This window comes from Octopus sinensis, linkage group LG28, assembly GCF_006345805.1.
Source record: "Octopus sinensis linkage group LG28, ASM634580v1, whole genome shotgun sequence".
NCBI classification, from domain to species: Eukaryota; Metazoa; Mollusca; class Cephalopoda; order Octopoda; family Octopodidae; genus Octopus; species Octopus sinensis.
In genome coordinates this window covers 1,501,418-1,516,888 of record NC_043024.1, presented here as the reverse complement: position 1 = coordinate 1,516,888, position 15,471 = coordinate 1,501,418, and the positions used below count along the sequence as shown (strand labels likewise).

General features: G+C 34.1%; 1 protein-coding gene across 6 annotated transcripts in view; it reads right to left on the bottom strand.

The window, feature by feature from the left end:
• The window catches only part of LOC115225720 (AT-rich interactive domain-containing protein 2), a 101,781-nt gene extending 88,100 nt beyond the window's left edge, over positions 1-13,681 (bottom strand). For 3 of the 6 annotated variants that reach the window (XM_029796640.2, XM_029796641.2, XM_036514621.1), the window contains exon 1: positions 13,127-13,680. In XM_029796640.2, coding sequence (XP_029652500.1) covers positions 13,127-13,218 — 92 coding nt within the window. In that variant the 5' untranslated portion in view covers positions 13,219-13,680. Of the gene's footprint in view, positions 1-13,126 lie in introns of all 6 variants that reach the window. The other 3 variants (XM_029796643.2, XM_029796645.2, XM_036514620.1) reach the window with 2 other exon arrangements.
• Between the last annotated feature and the right edge of the window lie 1,790 nt (positions 13,682-15,471).

The window sequence follows — 15,471 nt, the reverse complement described above, 5'->3', positions numbered from 1 at the left end:
CCAGTCATAATCCCTCCTGGGACCACTTCCTTTTGTCACCCATATTCTCAATATCATTCTTTACCACCTTATTCCCCCCCTCCACTGAATGCACCTTTCACTTCCCCCACTTTCCCTTGTACATTACATTCTGCCAAGGGCAGCCCCAATATCTGTCAATCTCTCACTATTTCCACCCCTATTTACCTCTGACCTCATTCCTGGCACTTGTACATCTCTTTCACACTTTACATACTTCACATAGCCTGTGCTGCCACCTTTTACCCCCTTGACCCACTTTTATTTCCTCCCCTATCCCAATTGATATTCATCATTTACTACCACCTCCCATCAATGTTCCTCCTTCACTGCATGCCTTTCTCCCCCTTATCTCTATCCATCTGTTGTTCTCCTCTTCTATAATCGTGAACTTAGCCACCCATTCAAACTGTCTGATCCCCTGTTTCCCTTCTCTTATAGTCACTTCCCTCTAAGTTGAGGGAATGCCCTAACAATCCATCGCTATCATCTTTCTTTTCCAGATAGGATAGCCATGTGCCTCCTCTACACCAAGACACCTGTTCCTAACTCTATCATAATTTAACTTCTCATCCCTGGCATAAAGCCACCTCCCCCAATGAGGGATTTGTCTTGCAAGTAACTTTGTGACTTCACTGGCGCTGAGGCCTGGGGGAAAAAAAAAAGCATTAAGTACATTCTGCGAATTGGTTGGCATTAGGAAGGGCATTCAGCCATAGAAACCAAAGCAGTCACTGGAACCAGATTCAGTCCTCTGGCTAATGAATTCCTGCTGAACCATCCAACTCATGACAAGGAAAACGGATGTTAAACAAGGATGATGGAAGCATATAGATATATATAGGCATATATATGTCTTCAAAGCAATGCTCCAGCATGGCTACAGTCAGATGACTGAAATGAGTAAAAGAATAAAATACACACACTCAATTTATATGAATGTATACAAATATTTGTATGCATGTGTATATGAAAAGGATCAAAGTTCCTTCCTAAGGCAAAGGCTCCTAGATTCTACGGCATACATAGTGTCCCCACCTTGACAGAACACAGGCCCAGCACATGATTACAGATTTTTGCCAACTGTGTAGACTGGACCAACGTGAAATGAAGTTTTGCTCAAAAACACAATATGTCACCCAGTCCAGAAAGTAAAACCACAATTTTAAAATCATGAGTGCAACACCCTAACCACTCATCCACGTGCTCATGCCTCCACTATATATACATATATATATATATATATATAAATATATATATAATATACACACATATATAAAGAAAGTAATTTCAGTTTTTAAGTGTGAAATAAAAGTTATTTTTCTTTTCATGCAAAGAATGAACTTTAATCAATTCTATATTTTCCATTTTGTTCAATGACCTTTTTACCAACTTTCTGGCAACTTCATGATTCCGTGCTCGTAGAACTGCTGGTCCTTATCAGCCCAAAACTGAAGAAGTGTGATTTCAGGTCATCATCATTATTGAAAGTTTTACCATTCAAAGAATTTTGCAAACTTTGAAATAAATGGTAATCTGACTGTGGAAGGTCAGGGCTGTATGGTGGATGTGACATCACTTCCCAACCAAGCTCCAATAATTTTTCACAAGTTAGCAAAGACATGCAGGGTCTAGTGTTGTGATAGAGGAACATGATTCCTTTACGATTTGCCAATTCTGGCCGGTTTTCTTTGATTGCTTCCTCCAGTGTCATTAGCTGTACATCTCTATTGATCATTTAGTTCCTTGGAAACAGCTCAAAATACACATCACCTTTGTAATCCCACCTAACTCACAGCATGACCTTTTTTTTGATGCAATTCAGTTTTCGATGTGGTTAATGCCGGTTCGTTATGCTTGGACCATAATCGTTTTCGACTGATGTTACTGTAGACAATCCATTTTTCACCACCAGTGATGATTTGTTTCAAAAAAAGGTCGATTTCATTGCATTTGAGATGCATATCACAAATATTGATTCTTCGTCGGGTTAAGTGAATCTCTTTCAATTTGTGTGGAACCCAATTATCAAGCTTCTTAATTGGTCCAAGACAGTTTAAGTGATTTTCAATTACTGTCTGTGATACATTTGACCTCTCTGAAAATCTTGTGCGCAGTTATACGACAATCAGATTCAATTATGGCTTTGATTCGGTCATCATCCACTTCAGTAGGTCGACCAGAACGTTGGTCATCTCCGAGTGAAAAATCTCCAGAACAGAACTTTTTAAACCATTTCTGACATGTGCAGTCTATGAAGCAATCAACACCAGAAACTCCACAGATCTCTTTGTGAGCCACAGCAGCTTTCTTCCCTTTACAAAAATAAAAAAGCAAAATATGGTGAAAATGTTCGTTTTTTGCACTCCTTATTAAATCTGACAGCTGCAAACAAAATTATGTGCAATTTTCTCTTAAAGTAAGCTCAAAGTAATGGCTATCAAATGTCAAAACGGAAAAATCATAACACAAAAGTTATTAAAAAAAATTGTAACTGTATCTATTTGTAAAAATTGAAATTACTTTCTTGCCAACCCAATATATATATATATGTGTGTGCGTGTGTGTGTGTGTGTATATATACATATATATATTCAAAATGTGACCGCGTGTGTACCGTTGGCGATATTTTTTCCTGTCTTCCCTTCTATGTTTCCGACGAAGAGCTCCGCTCAAAACGTTAAACCCTCCTTCTTTCCTGAGCATCCAATAATACTATATTTGTTCCACATCGTCGCGTTGTGTTTTTTTGTGCTTTCATGTTTGGATTAACTTTATAATATATATATATATATATATATATATATATTGGTGCAAACAGGAAAAATAGAACTCAAACTATGAGTGTATGTCTATTTTTATCAATATTTAGCAGAAGTAACAGAGTGACTCAAGGGCTGAGAGTTTCATGCATTGGCAACAAAACTCTCAGACCCTGAATCACTCCATTACTTCTGCTAAATTTTAATAAAAATGTGTGTGTGTGTAAATGTTTACACACCAGAATATATAGAAATTGAACAAAATACTGAAAACACCACTTTTTATTTAACTACTTTTCCTGTTGGCAATATGACAAATAACACAACTTCATATCTATGTTCAGGTCTTGTAGCCTGTTATGGCCGACGGTTTTTCTTGCAGATAATTTTTTTTTTTTTTGCAAGTAAGTTAAAGTGTGTGACCTATTTGATTTCTAAAAGGGACCAAGTTCTTAGAGCACAGATTGCTGGAGTTCCAGTCTCTAAAATTACTGAACTGTTTAACGTTTTCAGAAGTACAGTCTCTATATTCTCATTGGCATTCCAAAACCAACTCTTGCAAGCATTTCGGACAGAAAGCAAAATTCATAGACAGAGCCTGCAAAATAGTGAAACATGTATCTAAAAATCATCTAAGTGACAGCAGAACTAAGCACCCACCTTGTCAGACCTGTGTCAAAAAAAAAAAAAAAAAAAGGTCCTAAGCTCTATAAAGTTTGATACCATAAAAGGATTACAACTGTTACACCGCTCCTGTCCCCCATCAACAATGATAAGCAGGAAGCATGGTGTCTAGACTATCAGAAATTGGTCAATGGCTCAATGGAACAATGACATCTTAACCGCCCCTACTTTAGGATAAGTTGTTATCTGAGGACAGCCCAAAGAAGTCTTCAAACTTGACTGTTTGGCCCCTAACATGAAGCATGGAGGCGGCCACAGAATTCTCGACCTTTTAATTGCTCAACACAAAAAAAAAACTATTATCTGAGTATTTTGATTGATCATGTCCACCCTATAACAAATTCCCTGATAGCAATCACCCAGAACAGTAACGCATTGACTGACATAACTAATGTTATCAAACATTATTAGTATGAACACTACAAAAGTGAAGTTGAGCACTTGGATTACTTCCTGCAATCATCTCATCTCAATATTATCAAACAGAGCACATAGAACAGCAATTGAGGAGCTGCTTTCATCTGCCATCATTCGTGATAGAATTGAAGCAGATTCTACTTGAAGAATGGCTTAAAATTCCCCTAAAAACAATTCAGAAGCTGTACGAGATAATTCCTCAATGCATTAAAGCTGTGATTGATACCAAAAGGAGACCAACTCCATACAATATAACAGTTTCCATTATTTTGACCAACCCCTGCACATATTTTATAAACACACACACATACACATAAATATATATATATATGTATATATATATATGCATAATGTACATTATATACATACAAATACATATGTAACTACACAGAGACAGACATAGATAGCACCTAGTCAACTCTAAGTGGTTGATGTTAGGAAGGTCATCCAGCCGTAGATACCATGCCACAACAGACATGGAGCCCCGGGCAGCTCTCCAGCTGACCAGCTCCTGTTGAACTATCCAACCTATGCCACCATGGATAGCAGACATATGATGATGATGTGTAACTTTTACTAAAAGAAAGCAATTACTAAGTCTACTCTGTCTAGAAAATTCTTAAAAATTACAATTTTGAAATATTCTTTTTATCAAAATGTGGTTTATAAATTCCTCTTCAAGATTTCAACTATGTGATTCAATTACAAAAATAATTTTTATTCACTGCGACATAGTTCCCTTACACTGCAAGATACTGCTTTTTAACATCTCCATTTGGCCCTCTGGAACTAAAAGTATTGCCCAAACATTTGCTAAGTTACTTTCAACAGACACATCGATAAACACATCTTTCCAAATTGTAAGTTTAATCTTGTGTCAACCAAATATAAACTTATCTCATTTTCTTTCAAATAAAGTATTTGATTACTGTGCACAAAAGTTTTCAAAACAAATAATCATTACGGGAGGCTGTTACGGTACATTGTAAGGACTATAATAAGTCATATATTTCCGACAGCTGACTCTTTTGCAGAGATTTCCACTGTTTATGTTATAACATCTGTAATTGTGTGCTTATAAAGATTAGTAATACAAAAATGTGTATGTATGTGTGTGTATGTATAATATATGTGTATATGTATGTATTATGTGTATGTACATATATATGTATATATATGTATGTATATATATATATATATACATACATATATATGTATATATATATATACATACATATATATGTAATATATATATATATATACATACATATATATGTATATATATATATATATATAATATATATATATATATAATATATATATATATATATATATATATATAATATATATATATATGTATATATATATATATACATACATATATATATATATATATACATACATATATATATATATATTATATATATATATATATATATATAATATATATATATATATATACATACATATATATATATATAATATATATATATACATACATATATATGTATCTATATATATATATATACATACATATATATGTATTATATATATATATATATATATATATATATATATATATATATATATTATATATATATATATAATAATGGAAAAGTAATGCATAGCAAATAATAAACCATACATTGATCTTTGCTTGAACTTACAGGAAGCTTTTTCAAAATGATATTTTACAGTACATACTAAGTGTATGATCCAGTTCCCTATCATAGGAATTGAAATTTTAAGATGTGTGTGTTATAAACTGGGGACTTTTACATGGCTAAATCAAATAATACCAGAGTTCTTAAAAAATTCTAACAGTCTTTGAGTGCTTGCCATTATTCTAATTTGATTAAGAAAGAACTATCAGCCCTTTAGCATTTAAACTAGCCATATCCAACCCAAATATTCTACTTGTTTTATATTCAAACCATCCAGATCTGGCATCTCACACATACTCTACAAGGTCGTTTCTAACAATACACAATCACATCAATGAAATATCAAAGCTACAAGGTAATGCATGATTAATTCAAAACAATATGAATAAATAAGCATTACATTTGAGAGAGTAAGGGTTAAAGTATATAATGATAAAGGGAAATTAAACATACCAGAAAAATTACACAAATTTGCATAAAATATTTAACGACCAACAGGAAATCACCCAAACACCAGTACATTATAAAACATGTCTATATAAATGTATGCATATTTTATATATATATATATATATGTATGTATATATAAACCTTTTTATACACATATATTAACATTTGCACATATACACAAATATATATATATTTATGTGTATATGTGTGTATATATATATATATATATATATGTATATGTAAATGTCAAACGATGATACCTAATCCATATACATATATATTTCCAAATATATTTATAAGCACCTAAAGGCACCCATGCCAGTGCCATGTAGAAAGCACCCATGCTGGCACCACATACAAAAAAAATCACCCAGCCTACTCTGTTAAGTGGTTGGCATTAGGAAGGGCATTCAGCCATAAAAACCATGCCAATCTAGATGACAGGAGTCTGGTGCAGCCTTCCACCTTGCTGGATCCTGTCAAACTATCCAAACCATGCCAGCATGGAAAACTGATGTTAAATGATTTATATATATATATATATATACATACATATTGACACATACACATACATTTGTATGTGTGTATGTGTATATATATGCACACACACATTCACATATATATATACATATTCATTCACATATATCACGTGAGGTATATCTGAAGACAATTATCAGCATATTACTCTTTTCAAAGCAATTAAAAAGGATTTTATTCCTTTTGGGATCCCCCATGGCAGCTAAAATGCTAACACAAAAAAAAAAAAGAAAAACATGCAGTCATAACTGACCTATGTATAGAAGGGCTTGTAGAAAATAGCTCTCTATACATTGCAAAGCTTTTTGAACACTAAGTTTGGACAGAATTGGAAGCCTCTGTCAGGAATGTTTCAACTTATCAAAGAGTAAAAAAAAACTTTCTAAACATTTAGACACTCTGGAGACACTACAAATCATCCAATGGGTTCAAAGCATTATCAATGATGATCCCAGAAAATCAATGAGGGCCTTTGCCAAAGATCTTCAGGTGTCAAGAGTGGGCTATCGGAACTGTGGTGCATGAGGACATTTTATACAAGTCGTATTGTACTGGGAAGAGGCCAGTTGATATCTGCAAAGACACAGGAAAACTGTTTGAGTCATGCCAACAGGTTGAAAAAAAGAAAATCCTTCATGAACATGTCAGAGTTTGGTTCGAGAAAAACTTTGACCAAAGACTGAACAAGAGAAATGACAGATGGTTATGTGCAGATCCTTCTGATGTCACCAGAGTTTTCAGCAATTGTGATGGGTTTTAAGAGTGGTGAATTATAAAGATGCCATCGTGCCACCACCAAACATTGTTCAACAGAGTCTTAACCCTTTTAGTGTTCAGATTACTCTGTCAAATGTAACGTTTATTTATTCACATTGTCTTTAATTAATCAGGCATTATCTTGAATGCTTCAAGACTTTGAGGATATGATTGTTTATTTTCAGAAAGACATCATAAGGTAGGTGGGAGAGACCAGATCTGGCATGTTTGAACATATTTGGGCCATATGGGGCCGGTTTAAATGCTAAAGGGTTAAAACTAAATGTTACTGGAAATGTTAAGTAAAAACAAGGTAAAATTCCCTTCTTGAGTCATGCCGATTCATAAGGGCCAGATTCCCAGTTTCTATGGCGTATATATTCTTCAGCTGGACTGGATGCCAGTCCACCACAGGACTACACACTTTTGCCAGCTGAGTGGACTAGAGCAACATGAAATGAAGTGTTTTGCTCATGAACACAATGCATCGCCTGGTCTAGGAATTGAAACTACAATCTTATGATCATGAGTCCAACACCTGAACCACTAAGGTACACGACTCCCACATATGTTAAGGTACTGCAGACAATTTGTTAAACCCAGCATGGATGAAGTATATAATAAAAGGCCATACACATTTCAAATAGACTCAGCACCTTCTCAAAACAATGGACGTCAGACAGTCTTTATAATCATAACACCAAACCGATGACCTCCAAACTCGCCAGATTTAAATCCCACAGACTAACCAAGAGCCTCACACTGCCATAGGGTCAATGAAAGCAGCCACTGTCCAGATGATGTCAAAACTAAATAAGGACTGTTTATTGCAGACATGTGAACAATTCTGATTCTTCAGTGAAGCAGTCATCAAAGCTGAAGGCAGATTCAAAGAATCTCATTGAAGATTATTGAAAACCTGTGCACAATTTTTTATAAAATTACATTTCGATTTTTGCTGGATAAATGTTGTTTTATTAAATTACCAAATGTGTCCTCTGAACTTCACATGAGATGACAAAGGACTGAGATACCTGGCACCTTGCTGCACTCAAGAGGATCTGTCCTGCACCGCAGAGGTGTTACCAGTCACTCCCTCTGGTGAAGAGTATTAGCCTGCAAGAGTCTTGGATGGCATTAGGAAGGACATCCAATCATTGGAAACCAAACCAAATCAGTTTGGTGCAGCTCTTCAGCTTTGGTCAAACCGTCAAACCCATGCCAGCATGAAAAACAGACATTTAAGGATGATGATGATATCTCTTGCACCCTGTATATACACACATATACATATTTACATTTACATACATCTTTTACCTTTTACTTGTTTCAGTCATTTGACTGCAGCCATGCTGGGGCACTGCCTTGAAAGAAAAAATGCCCTTCCTAAAGCTCTAGGCTCATAAGGTCAATACTTTTGTGTATATATTCCTACCCACTGGATGTCACAGGATTTCACCTTTTTGTCAGCTGAGTGGATTGGAGCAACATGAAATGAAAGGTTTTGCTCAAGAACACAATGCACTGCCCAGCCCAATTAACAAAACCACAATCTCACAAACATCTGTGCAACAACCTAACCACTAGGTCACACTCACACACACACATACATATATATATATATATATAAAATGTGACCGCGTGTGTACCATTGGCGATTTTTTTCCTGTCTTCCCTTCTCTGGATCTTTCCTTCTCCTATGTTTCCGACGAAGAGCTCCGCTCGAAATGTTAAACCCTCTTTCTTTCCTGAGCGGCCAATAATACTATATTTGTCCTCGCGTTGTTGCGTTTTTTGTGCTTTCTTGTTTGGATTAACTTTATATATATATGAGAAATAATTGTGATTCATTTGAATTAGGTACTTACATTGAAGCACCAAGTCAGTCCAGTATTATCAGCAGAGCTCAAAGTAAGGTGAAGAAAATCAAAATAAGCAACAAGATCACAACATGATATCCTGTTGCTTATTTTGTTTTATATATATATACATATATAAACCAGAGTAAGTACATAAATGCAAAACAAGGAGGAAAAAATAGTACTCGATTACCAGAGGTAGAGTAATATGCTTTATTAAAAAGCAGGAAGAATATCACAAAAGCTGTTACTCAGAGTTTCACGTTCCCATTGTTGGACAGTTTTGTTTATATATATATATATATATATATATATAGGCACAATATTGGTATGTGGTTAAGGTGTTTGCTTCCAAACATGGTTTCGAGTTCAGACCCACTGTGTGGCACCTTGGGCAAGTGTCTTCTTTTACAACCTTGAGCTGACGAAAACCTTAATGAGTAAATTTGGTAGATGGAAACTGAAAGAAGCCTATCACATATATGTGTGTGTGTGTAAATACATTCATACACAGACATGGCTCTATGGTTGAGTAGCTTGCATTCTAATAACATGATTCCAGGTTCACCCCCAGTGTGGAACTTTGGGCAAGTATCTTCAGTGATAGCATTGTGCCAACCAAACACTGTGAATGAATTTCATAGAAGGAACCTTATGGAAGCCCTTCGTGCATATGTGTATTGGTATACCCACACACACACACATTATATATATATATATATATACACACACACACATACGTGAGTGGTTATATGTGTGTGTATATGCATCCATGACCCTTTGCCTTCACTTAACAAGACAATTGTAAGCGAGTGTCATGATCATACAAGTGGCTTCTTTCATTGCCAGTATTATGAAGAAACTGATAAATTATAGTTACAAAAAGCTACCAGGCAATATGCTTCATTTATGAAGCTCCAATGAAGCTATAAGAGTGATCATAACACAAGCATTCAACTATGTGTGCATTGCATCTTATAGCAGAAACAACTGTAAGCTAAAGGAAGTCGATGACATAATTTCCTATATATATACATACATATATATATACTAATACATCTGTTTGTTTTGTTACCACCTGTCTTCGTCTTTTGTTTTTTTTTTGTATAAACTCTCCCTATATATATACACCATTTTCATCACCTTTTCAAAGGACATTCTCATGTGACTGGCTTTTGGCAAAGTAGAGAGTGTGATATTGGTGGCATCTTTTGATGTAGGTTCATCTGGAATCTTGGACAGCAGAAGGTCAAGGTGCTTCTTGAAAGCATCAACGTCCACCGCATGTAGTTCTTCCAGTTCTTTTGACCAGATAATAAACAGATGTGGGACTCTGAATCTAACAGATGTATGTACATCTATGTATGCGTACGTGCATGTATGTGTGTGTGCATATATACGTATGCACGCATATATGCATATACACACACACATAAATGTGTACATATAGATTCGGAACAAAGGGTACAAGACCACGCACTAAAATTTAGGGGTGGGCAATGAAAACAGCTTGAATATCCTGGGTTTATGGTGGGGTTCCACGCCGAAAACATTACGTATATATGGATGGATGGATGGATGGATGGATGAATATATATATATATATATATATATATATATATATATCGATCTTTCGGTGAAAGTCTATCAAAACTAAAAGTATTTGTTCGGCATTTTCCGTAACAAATTTTTATTCCTTAAAAATTTTTTAAAACATAATCGCTTCTTATGTTCATGTATTTTGTGTGTGTGTGTGTATGTATCTATATGCATATTTATGTGAGTATATGTATGTGTGTGTTACTCGGTTCTGTGTGTGCGCGAGCGATCGGGAGACGAAATCCTTCGGGTGTGCCTTGAAGGCGATAAATGGCAAAGTCTTAGTTTCAAACCTCGACCTGGGAAAGATACACATTGAACGAAATAAATTACAATTCTTCGGATAATTACGATGGCTTAGACCTATGTCTGTCGAGTGAGGGGGGTACGTATATATACACATATACTTTGGAGAGAAATACTAACTACACTTAAGGGATTTTGCGACCAAATATATATATGCATAACATATCTGGATGTGACTTTTATATTTATTTATACATATATATATATATACATACATATACGTACATATATATATATATATACGTACATACCGAGAGAGAGAGAGAAAGATAAGATGGATAGATAGATACGATGGACAGACAGACAGACATAGATGGACAGACAGAGAGATGGATGGACAGAGAGGTGGATGGAGAGAGAGATGGATGGACAAAGAGAGAAATAGATGGACAGATACATAGATAGATCGATAGATAGATAGATAGATAGATGATAGATAGATAGATAGATAGAGGGACAGAGGGATAGATAGATGCACAAACAAATAGATAGATAGGTAGATAGGTAAATGGATGGATTGATGGATGGACAGATGGCTAGATAGGCAGACAGACAGACAGACAGACAGTGGTGAGGCGTATATTTATTGATGGGAACATACGTAAACAAACGGGCAAAACAGAAATATAAGCCATGGCACTATTTTTTTTGTTGAAATCTGATACATATATGTGCACATGTATACCTTTCGTACAGACATATATATATACACACACACACAGATATGTATATATACATATGAATATATTCACACACACTGATTCATATTTATACACACACACACATATATATATATAGGCATATAAGTCCATCTAAATAGATAAATATTTATACAGAAATACACAAATTATTAAACGTAGACACTTCCCTTTAAAGTTTATGTTCATATATATATATATATATATACATGCCGTAAGTGTATGAGTTTATAAAATTTAATAATGCACAAACTTGAAACACAAAATATATATATATATACATAGATTTCATATACATATATACATAAATATATACGTATATACACACAAATCATATATATATATATATACACAGATTCAAAAATTTCATATATATATACAAAACTCACACATATACATAAATCTCGTATATATATATATATAAAATTACATATATATCTATACATTTATACATACTTAAAAAACTCATATGCACACACATATATACACTTATACCTCTATAAGTATATATATACACACACACATCTCTATATATATACATCTCATATATAATATACACACATCTCATCTATATATATACACACACATCTCATCTATATACACACACACACATCTCATATATATATATACATATATATACACATATATATATATATATATATATATATATATACATCTCATCTAAATATATATATATATACACACACATCTCATCAATATATATATACATAATATACACACATCTATATATATACATAATATATAAACATATCATCTATATATATATATATAATATACACACATCTCATCTCTCTCTCTCTATATATATATACATCTCATCTATACATATATATATACAACATTTTATATATATATATATACAAATATATCCACAAAAAAAATCTGTGTATATATAAATATATATAACAGAGTATATATATATATGTATGTATATGTAAAAAGTGAATAATGGACACGCGAATGTGTGCCCCTCTTCCTCTCTCTCTGCCTCTGCTATCAGCCATTCAGCTACAAACACACAGAAAGACACAACCAGACACACACATAGATAGACATATATACAGACATATAAATATCCATTCACACCGAAACATCGCCAATACAAAACACCACACATATATATATACATCTAAATAATCCTCAATATATATATATATAAGAAGCAAAGCCATCTCTTCACACACAGAGACACAGAGAGAGAGAGAGAAGACATGGTTTCCAAGATCGACCATCTCTTCTTGCCTTCACACACACACCACACCACACCACCACACAAAATACACACACTTCCACCGAATCCAGACGAATATGAAAACCATAAACAAATCCATTGATTTCTTATGTGCCATCCTTACCCTCTGTTGCTGTGATATTGGCGTAATTCCTTAACGAATTCCGTGTATTCCTGGTGATAGGTGAACGGGTCTTTGTTCAAAAGGTTTGCCATCTTGGATAACAAGCTACATATACATACATGTAGCTATATACACACGCACACACACGCTCTCCCTGGCAGCTTACAAGCTATATATACACACCTCACTCGCTCACACACATATATACACTCGCATGTATGTATATATATGTGTATATATATAGCAAACAGCAGCAGCAGCACGTATGTAAGAGTCTACCTAGATCGTCTATATATACACACATAGATATACGGCTTTATACATACATAGAGATATATATGGAGTGGAATATGGCGTATATATGGAGTGTATATATATATATAGGTGTGTATGTGTGTGTGTGTGGATATATATATATATATGTATGTATATATGTGTGTATATATGTGTGTGTGTGTTGTGGATGATACACACAACACTACGGCTTGCAGTCGGCGATCGAAATAAACGTGCAGCGTTGTCAGGAGCCTCTATCTATCTATCTTATTCTTCTCGCTCGCTCCCTCACTCTAGTTTCTCTATCTGTCTATTTTCTCTCCCACTCCTCCTTCCTTGCTCTTGCATGCACTCTCTCTCCTCTCTTTCATTTTTTCTCTCTCTCTCTCTGTATTTCTATCTTTGTCTAATTTCTCTATTTTCTCACTCTCTCGCTATTTTTTCTCCCACTCCTCCCTCCTTGCTCTTGCTTGCACTGTCTTTCCCTCTCTTTCTTCTTTCTCTCTCTATGTATTTCTATCTTTCTCTCTTTCTCTATTTACTCTCTGTCTATTTTCTCACTCTCTCTCTATTTTCTTTCCCACTCCTCCTTTCTTGCTTTCGCTTGCACACTCTCTCTTTCTTTTTACTCTCTCTCTGTATTTCTATCTTTGTCTATTTTCTCTCACTCTCTCGCTATTTTTTCTCCCACTCTTCCTTCCTTGCTCTTGCTTGCATTCTCTCTCCCTCTCTTTCTTTTTTCTCTGTCTTTGTATTTCTATCTTTCTCTCGCTCTTTCTTTTTACTCTCTCTGTGTTTCATTCTTTCTCTCACTCTCGCTCTCTCTCTGTTTCGTTCTGTCTTTCGCTCCCACTCTGTCCCTCACTCTCTCTCTCTGTTTCTTTGTCTTTCTCTTTCTTTCTCTATGGCCGATCGATTGTTCTAGCTTGAAGGGAAGAAGAAGAAGCAGGCCATATACACTAAAATATACTAAATACTAAAATACAAAAAAATACACATGTATCACAGACACATAAATATATATACACACATATATGCACATTAACATGCACACATATTTAAGTACACATTTAAATATATATATACACACATATTTAAATATGTGTATATATATATATATTATATATATATATATATATATATATATATATAATATATATATTTAAAATGTGTGTGTGCATATATATATATATATACACACACACATATTTAAATATGTATTATATATACACACACATATTTAAATATGTATATATAATATATATATATATATAGATGCACACACATTTAAATATGTATATATATGTATATATATATACATATATATACACACTATACGCAAACACACACGCGCGCATACATTGTATACCCATACACTCACACCTACACGCACATATACATCTTCAATATACCGGGAAAGACCGATGAACATGGAAAGACAATAATGATGATAATACTAATAATAATAATAGTAATAGTAATATAGTTGTTAAATAATAGTATTTATTATTGGAAGGGAATAAAATAATAAATATATACAGAGAGAGACAGAGAGAGAGAGAAAGATAGCTTTAGGTTAGGGATACATTGAAGGAAAAATATGAGTGGAACCCTCACAAATCTTTGTATTTGTGATGTGTGTGCCATACATTGTAGACTTTTATATTGCGTGTGTGTATGTTTGTGTGTGGCAGTTATCTGTGTACAGTATGTATGTATATATATAAATGAATGTATGTATGTGTGTGTGTGTGTGACTGCCATACTGTTAGTGTGTGCGCGCACCACTCAATGTATAGTATGTGTATGTGTCATACATTGTAGGCTTTTATACATTGTGTTTGTGTGTGTATTTGAGTGTCTGTGTGTGAGCCAGTCAATGTATGGTTTATGTAGATAAATATACACATAGACTTTTATACATTGTGTTTGTGTGTATTTCAGTGTCTGTGTGAGCCAGTCAATGTATGGCTTGTGTAGATAAATATACACATAGACTTTTATACATTGTGTTTGTGTGTGTATTTCAGTGTCTGTGTGTGAGTCAGTCAATGTATGGTTTGTGTAGA